Raw genomic sequence first — 13797 nt, forward strand, 5'->3', positions numbered from 1 at the left:
GACGGCTTCTTACTTATGATAATTGCGACCACGCAAAGCAGAAACGAACAGAACGACTGGAAAGACTCCCGAAAGTTGGCACGCTTTGAATCGCCCACCGGTGTGAGTAAGCCCCGAACTTGTCTTCCATTTTGTCCCTTCAAGTCTCAGTTCTGTGATTCACGGGCCAACAGTCCAGATCGCATGACAGAAACCGGTTGTAATGATCTGCTTTAGTCCTAAGGTGAGACTCTGTTCAAAGGATATCTCAGAACACCGAAGTCTTGGAAGCCGCGTCCACGTCCTGCGTCGTCGGTGGAGACAGTAAGCGGACCAAAGAGTCCTGACCTCCCGTCTGGACCCTGGAGGCGGGGAGGACCAGGGAGATCTTGGGAGGCGCGGGAGAGTCGGGTTCGTCCACCTGCGAGCACACGAGGTCGCGGAAGCACTCGCGGAATCGCGTGGAGATGAGGCTGTAGATGACGGGGTTGACGGCAGAACTCAGGTAGAAGAAGACCCCCGACAGGATGTGGACGTACTGGTAGATGTTGAGCATGAGGTCGGTCCACTGGCGCACGGAGCTCCACAGCAGACGATCCATGTGGAAGGGCGCCCAGCACACGCCGAAGACCGCCACCACGATGGCTGAGGGATCAAGACGGCAGCTCGTTAGAAACCGCGACTCTCATGCTGGACCATCTGCGTTCCCCTCCGGCCGATCGCCGGTGCGCTCGTTAGCATGAATGCTTGTCAAATTCAAAGCCTTTCGTGTCGTTGTACGACCGAATAAAATACAAGAACACCTTCGGTACTGTAAATTATTGTTCAAAGAACTTAAAAATTAATAGAAATTCCTGAAGTGTGTTCCCCTCGTCCAGGCCTCGGTAAGCTTATTAAAACCAAGGTCTGTATTGATTGCCGAGGTTTTCCCCATCTACCGACGTTGCACCCGCGACCTCAGAAGTGCGAGGAAGACGCCGTAACCAGCGTCAACCGTGCTGCATCTTCAAACATATCAATTTCAATTTACGGCTGTCAAATCAGGTTCACTTGTCCTTTATCGTGATTAATATCGCAGGTTTTTCAAATTTGGATTTGGAAGAAATCCAAGAATGAGACGAAACCTCTGCCAACTTTGATTCCCGCTGTTAAGATAAAGACCATCGGTAGTTTCCTGGCAGACAAATGTGCTTTGGGCAGTTATTATTTTTTTTGTTTGTTTTTCTTAAGAACACCGTCACTGTCTCTTGCTCCGGACTCAACGGCAGATGGGCACAAAATGTTACCTGAGGCCTCAAGCTGTGAAGCTCAGCGAAGGCACCCACGCAAATAGCAATGATCCGTGTACGAAACTGTCAACGTGCCCTTCGCCATGTTTTTGTCTTTTTGGACGCGTGCCTTGGCGACGGCAGCACGGATTACAAGATGAAATCCTGGCACTCTGTCTGCAAAACTTGTCGTTTTAAAATGACGGGATCGCGCTTTGCTCCAGAAAACCGGAAACCTCGGACTGAAACTGTGATGGAAGTACCGTAGCGACTAATCAAAGTGACGTGTATTCAGATCAAGTTACAGGTTAAAAGCGAGATTAAATCCCAGTTCCTGCAGTTCTTTCTATGCGATAAAGACGGGTGTAGTAGCACAACCTAGTGGAGGAGGTGGGAAATGACACAAGGCCCTACTTTAAAGAGCTCCTGGACACTTTTGGACAACTTCTCCAGCGCTAAACGTGCAGCGAATTCATACGGCAGCAGTCTGTCACAACCCCACGCTACCAAGTTCGTAAAGTATGGAACACCTTGGCCACTGGGGGGCAGTACAGTACAGCCACACGGGCACAAATCTGTCCCTCTTGTCAGTGGTTTTTCCCAGATGAAGACTGGATGCCTCTGATACTTCTCGTCTCCATGAATTGCTTAAGTGAACCCTGCTTGAATGGTTAAAACACCGTAACCATTAATGCTAAGGCTTAGCCCGCATGGGGCGTTGTACCTTGTTAGCACACAAAGTCTAAAGACAAAAATCGACCGAACGCCGGCTTGTATCTGGAAAAACTCGAAAATCATAGATAGGGCAGCACTCCTGAGTATTTCCCGAACGGCGCATTGAGAGGAAACTCACAGAGCATCTTGACGACTTGCGTCCGCCGAGCGACCTCGTCGTGGACGCTCACGCGAGCGTCGCTGCCCCAGTTCTTCCCGAAGGTGACCAGCCTCCGCCTTCTCTCCCTGCCCAGGTGCAGGCCCATCACGAGGTAGAGGACGCCGATCACCATCATGGGGATGAGGAAGAAGCAGACGGTGGTGATCTGCATGAGCGTCCGGTACCTCCACAGCGGCTCCAGGACTTGGCAAATGGCCGACTCCCTCACGAAGCCCGGTTGGTAGACGATCCCGTGCAGAGACGTGTTGGGTACGGCGCACAGCATGGACGCCGCCCACACGGCGCCGATGACCCGCTTGGCGTGCCTCTTGGTGGTCAGGTACCGGGTCTTGAGGGGGTGCACTACGGCGATGTAGCGCTCCACGCTCAGTGCCGTGACGTTGAGGATGGACGCGAAGCAGACTGTCTCAAAGATGAACGTCTTGACGTAGCAGCCGCTGGCGCCGAAGGGGAACGGGTAGTTCTGCCGCAGTTCGTAGATCTCCATGGGCATCCCGAAGGCCAGCATGAGGAGGTCGGACACGGCCAAGCTGACCAGGTACAAGTTGGTGGGGTTGCGCATCTTCTTGTATTTGGCCACGACGGCGCACGTCAGAAGGTTCCCGCTCAAGCCCACCAGGAAGATGAGCAGATACACGCCGGCCACCGGGAGAAAGAAGGGCGAGCGTTTGGGGCCGAGGATGTCCGCCAGGTCGCTTTCGGTGTAGACGGCGGCGGCGGCGGCGGCGGCGCTGCTGTTGCCCCCGGTGGAGTTCGGGGACGCGCTGGAGTTGTGGAGCGGTCTGCAGACGTTCGACGGGGGGCAGTGATGAAAGAGGTCCATCTCTCCGCTTTGTCGGGATTCTACCGTGGAACAGTTGCAAAGGCGTAAGGGGGGACATTAATGAGACACCGAACGGAATATCTGCAGTGCATCGTGGAAGGATTTGCTTTGCTTCGCTCCGTGACCTTTTTGGTGCCCGACCGACTTGAAAGTCAACTTTGGCTCATCGCTTAATTGATCAGTTTGCCCGGCTGGTTTTGATGTCGTGATGAAACTTTTCTACTGCGCCTTCACAGAGGAACGAAGGATGCGAGGTAATATTTCTGCCGTACCCATATCTCGTTTTTTTTTTTGGTTCGCGACGATTTTGTGTGGGTTGAAATAGGAAGAAAAAAAAGCCTCATAAAGCAATCGCGTTGTTATTATCTGGTATGAAAATTCGTAAAACGTCCATGACTCCAATCTGGCAACATTCCCGAACTCTCAAGACTTCCCGGTTTTTGAATCTTGACTGTGATTTTGGGTTTTCTTGGTGTCCCGTGCTTGCCAATTGGCATTTTGTTCCGATACTGTACTCCGTCGAACCGAATTGTCACCTTGATACCACGGTATGTACCGTGACTTTTGGTCTACTGAACAGAAAATCTTCTTCTTTTTATTTCGGCTTGTCCCGTTAGGGGTCGCCACAGCGTGTCATCTTTTTCCATCTAAACTTATCTCGTGCATCGTCCTCTCTGACACCCCAACTGTCCTCATGTCCTCCCTCGCGACATCCATCAACCTTTTCTTTGGTCTTCCTCTCTCTCCCTCGCTCTCTTCCCTGGTAGCTCCATCCTTACCATCCTCTTACCAATTTGCTCACTCTCACCCCTCTGGACATGTCCAAACCATGGAAGTCTGCTCTCTCGATCGAACCTTGTCTCCAAAACCTCCAACTTTGGCTGTCCCTCCCTCTCATGACCTCATTTCTAATCTATCCAACGTGCTCACTCCGAGCGACAACCTCAACATCTTCATTTCTGCCACCTCCATTTCTGCTTCCTGTCCACCATGGCCGGCCGGCCTCACCACAAAACACAAAAACGAAACCAAACAGGCCGTGCCCTGCAAATTGGCTGGCGACCAGTTGAGGGTGTACCCCTCCTCCTGCCTGTCGACAGCTGGGATAGGCTCCAGCGCTCCCCGCAACCCTCGTGAGGATAAGCGGCTAAGAAAATGGATGGATGAACACAGGCCTCTTTTTCCTGAAAATGTTGTTTGAAAGTCAAATTCCAAATGGTCCAAGCTACAGTACGAGATGATTAAAACCGAACTTCGGAAGTCTCGGCAGGTTCTGGGTTCGACTCTACATGTTATACACCGAGCCGTCACCTTATTAGCGAGGTATTGACCGCAATGCCACTTATTGATCGGGCAACTACTTTATGATTGCTTTGGGGAAAGTCCAGCCATCGATTTTTGGAGCACTCGTGCTCATTAGGGTCTATCCCAGCTGACTTTTGGCACGATAGACGGGATAACGTCCTTGACTGGCAGCCAGCCAATCGCAGGGCCCACATAGACAAACGAGGATTCCCGTGCACACTAACAGACTCACCAATAAAATAAATGCATGTTTTTTTCGTTTTTTTTTTTTTTCAGGTGATGCATAAGCAAGAGGCGGCACGGTGGATCAGCTGGTAAAGCCTTGGCCTCACAGTTCTGAGGTCCCGGGTTCAATCCTGGAACCACATGTGTGGAGTTCCTCCGGGTGGGCACTCCGCTTCCCCCCCCCCAACATCCCAAAAACATGCAACATTATTTGGACACTCTAAATTGCCCCAAAGTGTGATTGTGAGTCCGACTGTTTGTCTCTATGTGCACTGCGATTGGCTGGCGACCAGTTCAGGGTGTGTCTGTTGGCAGCTGGGATAGGCTCCGGCGCTCCCTGGGACCCTCGTGAGGATAAGCGGTGAAGAAAACGATGGATGCATAAGCAAGCGGGAGTGCCCCGCAAAAAAAAGTGCTCAAACCCCACACAGGAAGGCCGAAGTTGAGATTTGAACCCCAGATCTCAAAGCTGCGAGCCAGATATTCCGACCGTTTTCTCACCCGTGCTGCACGTTGCAAGTCAAGCAAGAAATTGTTGAACGCATCCCTTTTCCGCGATTGCAGACGAGCGGCGAAATTAGGGAGGCATTTGGCGGCGTTCTCCTCCTTTTCGGGAAAGCAAAGGAAACGGTCCCGAAACATCGGCGCGCTAATGAGATCCAAACGTTTCCCCATCAACCGGTGACGCTGCGAGGATGATTGGAATTAGATGCGCCCCCCCCCCCCTTTCACAAACACCAATCACTTCTTCTTCTTCTTCCCGCGTCAAGGTTAAGTCGGCTGCTTCATTTGCACAATAACGCACGACTGACCCGTCATTCTTTGGATGGGATAACTACACCTGCAACGTGAATATAGTTTGCTTTAGATCGTTAAAGATCGTCGGATCGTTGCCCCCCCCCCTGAATACCTGAAAGCGTGGATGAGTGAAATCGAAGCGTGGGCACTAAAACACGAGAACGAAGTCAGCTCCGCGGATCGAAACTCACCTTCTGATTCTGCCGCTCTGCAGAACGTCTCCCTCTGACGTGCGCACATGCAACAGTGGAAAAGTGGACGACAGGAGGAGGAGGAGAAGAAGGAGGAGGACGAGGAGGAGGAGGAGGAGGCGCGGCATTCTCCCTACCCAACCGTGTTGTACACAATAGAGAAAGAAAGAGAGAGAGAGCAAAGGATGAGAGTGCAGGTATCCATAAAACGAAAAAAAATCAAAGCACATCAACAATTAGTTTGCAGGCATTATTTTCAAAAGAAGAGGGAGGAAATTTGGCCGTTACGGTGCAATGAACCCCCCACCCCGCCACCCGCGACTCTCCGGAATTGGATGCTGAAGCAGCAGGTGGCGCTACGGCCCCCGTGAGGTCAGATGCGACCGAAGTTGCGTTTGGCAAAAAGTTTCGCTCGTGTTGTCGCGCTCGGCCGCGGAGAGGTCGGCGTGAAGCTCGCTGAAAAGTCACTCGCGTCGTTGTCCTCGTCACACTGCGGTACGAACGGGTTGTGGGTGTAAGTGCTACGGTATGTCTTTGTGTGCACGTACTGTACAGAATGTCGTATTATTGAATCGTGTCAGGGCCTGAGCGGAGAGGCCCTTCGTTGACTCTTTTTAAAAGTCCCTTTCGCCGTCTTCAAAGTGACTCACAATTCGGAAGTCAAACTTAAGTGACGGCGACGGCACTTGACTTTTGCAAATGTGTCACTTTCGCAAAAAAGTCCGTCCTTGGGCTGCCGTCGTGAATCGCAACATTTCAATGAAAAGAAAAGTCGCGCTAATTAAATCAGCGCCGACTTCAGATTTTCCATCTCCAATGAAGCCGCCTCTTCTAAATTTTCTCTTCAAGGGGCGAAAAATGAAGATTTTCCAGCCACCGGAGGCTCCGGGTAAACGCCATCTTCTTCTTCTTCTTCTTTTCCTTTCGGCTTGTCCCGTTAGGGGTCGACACGCCTGCTCCCTGCTCTCACAATATCATGTGCGAAGTTCATGGTCCAAGGGGATTCCAGTCTGGCCTCGTCTGTCAGCCACAGCAAACAGGAAGGGGCTCAGAGCGGATCCCTGATGCAGTCCCACCTCCACCTTAAATTCATCTGTCACGCCGATTGCACACCTCACCACAACAGAAGACGCTAACGTGTGATGAGTGAGGCGTGACTTCAGCGCCTTCATCGGTCAAGGCCCAGGGAGAACCGCTTGACAGTTCATGATTTTTTTTTTTTTTTTTGAAACCTCATTTTATATAATTCACCATTATTTACAATTATTATTGAAAGTTGTCAGGGTTGTTATCAACTCTCTTCTCCGTAAAGTTTCATATCCGACAAATTCAGTTTGCAGGGATTTTTTTATTCCCCCCATTTGTGTAATTCAAGATTTGGGATTTTGGGATCCAGGCAAGGTGTGCAGACGCATCTTTTTTGTTTTTGTTTTTTTAACTGAAATTCACCTTTAACTTCACCATTTTTGTGAATTATGAGATGAAAAAAAATGTGAACCCAATTCAGGAGCAAAATCATAAAAACCAGCTCTGCCACCAGAAATTGGATGACACTCCAATTCCGTACAACGACATTCTTGCCGGCAAACTTGTTGGACGCAAAAACCCAAAGCGAGTCCGACTCCTTTGAGTTCGGCCTCTCGAGTGTCAAGACGTTCTGTTCGCCTTCCTGGTCCTCCGTGAAAGCGGACAAATTGTTTTATTAGCCAAAGCACGAGATCAACTTGGATTTAGGGAAACTGATCAACTGTCATTGGCTCTCTGGTGCCACAAGAGGGCGTCGCAGCCACATTTTCATACTTAGACATGGCTTTGGCACAGAGACAGTCAACAGGTCAATGGTTCAAAAATCAACTGTGGCTCCCTGCGATTGGCTGGCAACCAGTTCAGGGTGTGCCCCCGCCTCCTGCCCGTTGACAGCTGGGATAGGCTCCAGCACTCCCCGTGACCCTCGTGAGGATAAGCGGTGAAGAAAATGGATGGTTGGTCACAAGAGCGGCCGCTGGGTGCTGTAGGACATCGCGGCCGCCGCCACCGCCCGGCCGGCTCTATCGCCGCTGAGTTCCGGACCTCGTTTTTAATTGCCCACAGTTGCCACAGGATGGCGATAAATCACTATTATTGTCTAAATGAAGCTCCTTAACTTACTTCAACATAGTTCATTGGGTTAAAAAAAAAATGACAGCTGGTACTTTGGAAACAAAGCAGAAGAAGGTTGATTCTACTATCTGGCATTTAGTTGTGCGTTTATAGGCGCGCCTTTCGAGAATTGAAATATAATTCTGACGTGAAATGATGATTTACAGTAGCAGTTCAGGCAAGTACAACACGGGGCCCCGTGTGAAAACTCAACAAGCCAAGCGGCGAGTGCTTTGTTGCCTCCATAAAAGCGCGAAAAGATGAGCGCGGTCGTGTGGGAACGGAAGACCGGACGCTTCACATAAGCGAAAGTGACCTTGAGCGCTTTTGTCCGGGTTGGGCCGCCGCGATTGTAAACGGGACAATTCGCTATTTTTTTTTTTTTTTTTTTTTTATTTTACTGAAGGATGAAAGATTTTATGGGATGGAATAACATACAGCATTTCAACACATTTATAAAGGCCCGTTGACCTACAACTTTTTATTTAATTTTTTTTGCTGACGCTTGTCTATAAAAACTGTTTTAAATATATATAAAAAGCGAATGGAGTGGACTGTTATCAATGCTTCTGTTTTTTTTTTTTTTTTTATATTGCTTTTCCATGGTCTGCTTTGCACTTGGATGTTCTTACTGCTATTTTTAAAAAAAAAATTTGAATTAAATTGAGAAGTGTTCAGGTTCAGAGAGAACCCAATGGTTCAAATGCAGGTTTATGGTATCAAATTCGGGTTTTAAGAAAAGGGTTAAAATTTCAAAGCTGAGTTTTGTGACAGGGGACCGGTTTTCGAGTACGGTTAAAAGCCGTGGTTGGGGTTTCAAATGAGGGTTTTGTGTCTATCTTAAACTAGATTTAACGTTTCAAATGATGGTTTGAAACCTGGGCCAGGGTTTCAAAATATGGAATCAAGCCCGGAATAAAGTTTCCGAGTAGAAGCTTCAAGTTTTACATTAAACGAGAGATTTTCCGTAATTTCCGGCAACTTTTTTCACATGCTTTCAAGCCTGCGGTTTATGCGGTGATGCGGCTAATTTGTGCATTTTTTTTTCTAACGGCCGCAAGGGGGGACTCGAGCAGAAAGGGTAAGAATGAGATTGGTGGAATATATGTGCCGAGGAAGTGACTTTTTCCAGCCCTGTTTGCAGTGCGCTAGCATTAGTGCTGTGCTGGCGTGTCTCTGTGATATTTACCAGTAAGTTTTGTTTTAACCGGACCCTGTTAGCGTTAGTGCTAGCACGGCGCTACCTAGCACTAACGTTAACGGCGCCGCGCTAGCATGAAATTTTTTGTGTGTACCATCTTTCTTTGTAAATATCTCGTGTTTCAACGTGGGCACTTGCAGCTTGTACACAATTGCGGCGTACGAATGTACCAAATGGTATTTCCTTTACAAATGTACTCAGTGAGGCTTGTAACCAGGTGCGCTCTGTCGGCCGCGAATTCCGCTAGTTGGCTTTCTTCTCGCAGTTGTAACTTTGTCGAAAGCACTCTCGGGTATCTTATCTCGGGTTTGAAACGTCTTAGCAATGAGCAGCTTTTTAATCTCCGATATGTTCGGGCCTTGCATTTCCGTCGCCGCTGAGAATTGTGCAAACATCTTCCGGGAGGCAGACGGGATGAGAGCCACGCTCACCTGAAGCGGTGAAATCGTGCAGGTGGGGACTCACCAAATGGGATTCATCCCGGCTAGGGAGCAAGTTTTGTTGTCCGCTTTCAAATCATTTTAATCAAAATACACATTTGCTTTTTGGTCAAAAAGTTACGTTCTTTCCACTGTTTGGAGCTTGGGAGACACGCACGTTTCGATCCAGTCGTTTTTATTTTGGAAAACAACTTTACTTCCTGTCGGATCTTTCCCAACATGGAAGTTCATTGAAAGAATTCTGTTCGCATTTCTTGATCGGATCTACGTGATTTTATATTGACCCGCTCGTGATGCTAAAGAGATCCATTTCATATCATAAGACGGCAGCTCCTCCGGCGGGTCCAAAGTTGCTTTTTCCAGACGGTCGCTCGGTGATGTCGCCCTGGCGGCCTCCGTGTTGCCAAATGTTGTTTTCTTCTTCCTTTCCAATGCCAACTAATCAGTCGGAGACGCAGGAGGATGGCTTGAAGCTAACCCACCTGCTGATAAATAAAAACCATAAATTCACTCCCGGTCGGAGGAAGGCTTAGCGAACGCCAATGCGAGTCTGTCCGATTGTTGCGCGCAACTGCGTTCACCTGTTATTGCTCATTATAATGCACTGTTATTGTTTGTGTTTACAACATTGTAACGCGCGCATTAAGGCCACACGTGCGTGAACGCGTCCAGTGCGGCCGCCTAATGAGTAACTAGGAAAACACTGCCGTGATTGTTTGGGCCGAGGCGGCCGCGCTAGCTCGTTTTGCAAAGTAGATAAGTCCGTCGCACCTTTTGCAGGAAGTGTTTGAAGTTTATTCGTTCATTCGTCTTTGATAAGAACACAGTAGGAGCTCGCGGCGTGCGCCGCTGGATTACATTCGATTGGCCGTCGGTGCCCGAATACCCCCAAAATGGCGGAAGAACCGTGACAAACAACAACAACGGTGCGAGCATAAAATCAAGCACGTTTATACCAGGATGCCGAACATTAATCTTCCCAGTAAACATGGAATTCGATTCCTTCCCAGTTTCACAGCGTCTAATATTTTAAAAGAGGCACTTTATGGAAAATGATTTTTAATGGCTTTTATACTACCGTAATTTCCAACCTACAAGCCGTGACTTTTTTCACACGCTTTCAACCCTGCGGTTTATGCGCTGATGCGGTCAATTTGGGCATTTTTTTTTCTAACAGCCGCAAAGGGGCACTCGAGAAGGTCAAAGGTATGAATGAGACCGGTGGAATATATGCGCCGAGGAAGTGACTTTTACCGGCCCTGTTAGCGCTCCGCCAGCGTGTTGCTGCCGTGTTACTGGCGTGTCTCAGTGATATTTACCAGTAGGTTTTATTTTGACTGGCCCTTTTAGCGCTAGTGCAGCGCTAGCTTTAGCAAAGCGTCAGCGCTAGCGTTAATGCAGCGTTAACTAGCGTTAAACTCTTTCTATGTACCGTCTTGTAAATATCTCTCGTTTCAATGTGGGCACTCGCGGCTTTTACACAGCTGCGGCATACGCACGTACCAAATGGTATTTCCTTTACAAATGTACTCTGTGAGGATTGTAACCAGGTGCGCTGCGTAGGACGGGAATTAGGGTAATAATTGCATCTGTGGAGTACCACCCCAAACACCCGATTGAATGTTTTGTGCGCCGGCTAGTTCCAAAAATGTGTCTGTGGGCAGAACCATTGTGACCGTACGTCTCCTTGAAGCGCTCTTTAATATTCTTGGGGTGCATATTTGGAAAAGATGAGTTTGAACATGAACGTTAGCCTCGGCGTTTGGTCGCCACGGCAACATCACAGACGCTTCTCCGGCCGTTGTCGTGAACACCGTTGAGCAAATGAAAGTGTCGAGCCGCGGTCCCTCTGAGTTTATGATCATGCGACCGAATGTCTGAATTTCACCGTGCCTGCGTGCAGAATAAACACTTCTGATTTATTAACTTCCCCCCCCCCCCCCACAAAAAAAAAAGAAAAATAAAAAAAAAAAAACAGGATCTTAATTGACTTTTTATTGCTCGGTGATAAAACCTCGCTGGGCCGATCCTCGTCTCGTTAAAAGTCTCAGCGTGAAGCTCGAGTGTCTACGTAATGATAGACTTTAAAATGCAATTCATAATTCAGCATTTACACTTTTTCCGCTTTTCTTAAGTTCAAACCGTTACCATTTATATGTCATATAGTACGAGTACGGTAACTTAAGAGTATTTTTGAGGGGGGAGCGGGGCTGAGAAAGTTTGCCATTTGAGAGTGTTGAATAATCTTTCTATGGTTATTATGTAACGCGTTTGAATTTGTCAACTTTATTGCTGGAGTCGTGACTGTAAAAAAAACGGGTCAGCTTCACCACTGTCGAAAGTCTCAGATAAGAACAAGTTGGTGCCTCTTGACATACTTCCTGTGGTGTGTGATTATCACTCATTTAAAAAAAAGCAACAACAAAAAAAAGATGACACGCTGTGGCGACCCCTAATTGGGACAAGCCGAAAGGAAAAGAAGAAGAATTGCGATTATAATGGGCTTCAATTAACTGCAGTTTTTCGCTATTCGCAGTACAGGTGTCCGCGGTACACAAAGGTATGAAAACGTCTTTAGAGCGTGACATCGCCAACTAGTGGCTTGGCACGCGTATTACAGACTTTTTCAACTTGGGTCATGTTTAATGTTGTCGCGTTTCCCTGAAACGTTTCCCAAATATCAAGCAAAACGACAAAAAATTAAAAGAAGCCTGGCATGTCTTGATTTTGGATTTGTTTTTGTTTCTGGACTGTGTACTTGCATGTTCATTTCAGATGACCGTTTTTGTACTGACATGTACTTTGAACAACACAAATTGCACGTATGCTCACTAACGTCGCCGTTTTCAACACACAGCGACGATAAGGCCGACGAAGACAATAATACGTAGTTAGACTAATAATAATTCATGGACCTAAACAGCCAGTAGATGCAATGTTTTTGAAGTATTTGGCGGAGGGAATAAGTACTGTACTTGGGTTAGCATCAGCTAAAGAGCTAAACATTGACAGTAATGACGCTTCTTTTCGCAAATCGGAATCCGGTTCCGGCGATCCGAAAAGAGGGAAAACGTAGCGCCGGCGTCACTTGACGGCGTCGCAAACACTCGAATGTCCTCCTCGGCTTCTCAGGACCGTCCTGCAGTGCTCATTCGGCGGTTGAAATATTTGCGTCTTGTATCAGCGGGCTGATTGCGGTTATTATCCTTTGCGACTTGAGCTATTGTTGTGACGTTATCAGTGTTGAGGTCCGGGCCGAGACGTGTATTCATACACGCGTCATCTTCCTATCTGCAGCGTAGCGGGAAGTCATCAAGACTCCGAGGTCGTGACGGCCATTTTTTTTTTTTTTTTTTATTGTTGCTGTTACTCATCTCCAACTGATTTGTGGTTTATTTTCGTTTCTTGCATCAAATCCAAATTGTCATCTTTTTTTCCCTGTTGAAATAAACGAGATTCTCCCATTTCTCAACAAATTCATTCAATTAAAGAGAAAGTTTGAAGCACCCTCTTTTTGTTGGCAGGAACGATAAACGAAAGTTCGATCGGCACGAGCAATCTCGCGACAATGTACAGTAAAAGTACGAGTAGCTACGTGGAGAACACCAATATTAAAAATGAATTGAAACGCCTTTAAAAATCCACTGGATCTGTTTCCAAAACCCAAAAGTAATACACCAAATAAAGCGAAGCGGCCATCCACATTGTCAAAAAAAATGTTATTTTTTGTCCAGGTACTCTGGTTAGTTTTTGGGAATCCTCACTGTACTTACTGTATTATTTTATTTTATTTTTGGCGGGGAATCACAAAATCAGAGCAAGATCGTCAAGGGAGAAGCAGATGAAATGTTGAATTGCGACAAAATCAATGGCTGCCCGTCGTCCAGTTGGGAAAACGAGTTGCCGAACTCCGCACACCCCGCGACGGTTTCGGGTTCACGGAAGCCTCTGTATCAGGGGTCGGAAACCTGCGGCTCGCGAGCCATACCTGGCTCTTTCGACGGTTGCGTATGGCTCGCAGAGCCCTCGTAATGACGTACGGTCGTGCAGGCAAGGCAAATGACGCAGAGACAGTTTGTCCTAGCGGGGTTGCCGTAATTTGGTGTTGGCAGTAGACGTGCGCAAGCGCAGAAGGGTGGAACGCCGATCCGGTCGGAACAAGTAATTATGGAAACACTGTTGACAAAGGTTATTCCAAGAAAAAATGCGAGTAACGCCAAAGTTTTCAACAAGCATGGACAGCCTTTGTGGAAAGGGAGCTGCTGTGTGTTGAAATTCACAGATGGGGAATATGCCAAAGCCTTCGTACTGCCAAACAACTTCGCGTAAGGACAAGATCATCAAACGGATAAAAGACGCGACTTCGTCGGCAAGAACTGTTCGCCGTCGTAACGTCATGACGGCAAATCAAATTGAATTACGTTCACGGTGAACGGCTTGAAAGTCTCAACGGCCGCGTGAAGCCTCATCTGACGACCTATGAAAGCGACTCCGAAGCCATCAGCAGAACCGGGCAGCACCTGAAGTCGCATT

General features: G+C 48.0%; 1 protein-coding gene across 1 annotated transcript; it reads right to left on the reverse strand.

The window, feature by feature from the left end:
• Positions 1-247: 247 nt before the first annotated feature.
• nmur3 (neuromedin U receptor 3) lies at positions 248-5576 on the reverse strand. Its single transcript, XM_061832344.1, has 3 exons — positions 5485-5576; positions 2101-2985; positions 248-624 (listed from the first exon to the last, which is right to left on the reverse strand). The coding sequence occupies exons 1-3, from the start codon at positions 5531-5533 to the stop codon at positions 248-250; spliced, it is 1311 nt and encodes a 436-aa protein (XP_061688328.1). The 5' UTR covers positions 5534-5576.
• Positions 5577-13797: the final 8221 nt, after the last annotated feature.

Source organism: Syngnathoides biaculeatus, chromosome 10 (genome assembly GCF_019802595.1).
Source record: "Syngnathoides biaculeatus isolate LvHL_M chromosome 10, ASM1980259v1, whole genome shotgun sequence".
In the NCBI taxonomy this organism is placed as follows: domain Eukaryota; kingdom Metazoa; phylum Chordata; class Actinopteri; order Syngnathiformes; family Syngnathidae; genus Syngnathoides; species Syngnathoides biaculeatus.

Coding starts and splice junctions, on each gene's coding strand:
- nmur3 (XM_061832344.1), bottom strand. CDS start 5,533: ATGTGCGCACGTCAGAGGGAGACGTTCTGCAGAGCGGCAGAATCAGAA. Junction 2,986..5,484: donor CAGAGCGGCAGAATCAGAAG/GTGAGTTTCGAT, acceptor GTTCCACGGTAG/AATCCCGACAAAGCGGAGAG. Junction 625..2,100: donor GCAAGTCGTCAAGATGCTCT/GTGAGTTTCCTC, acceptor TTGATCCCTCAG/CCATCGTGGTGGCGGTCTTC.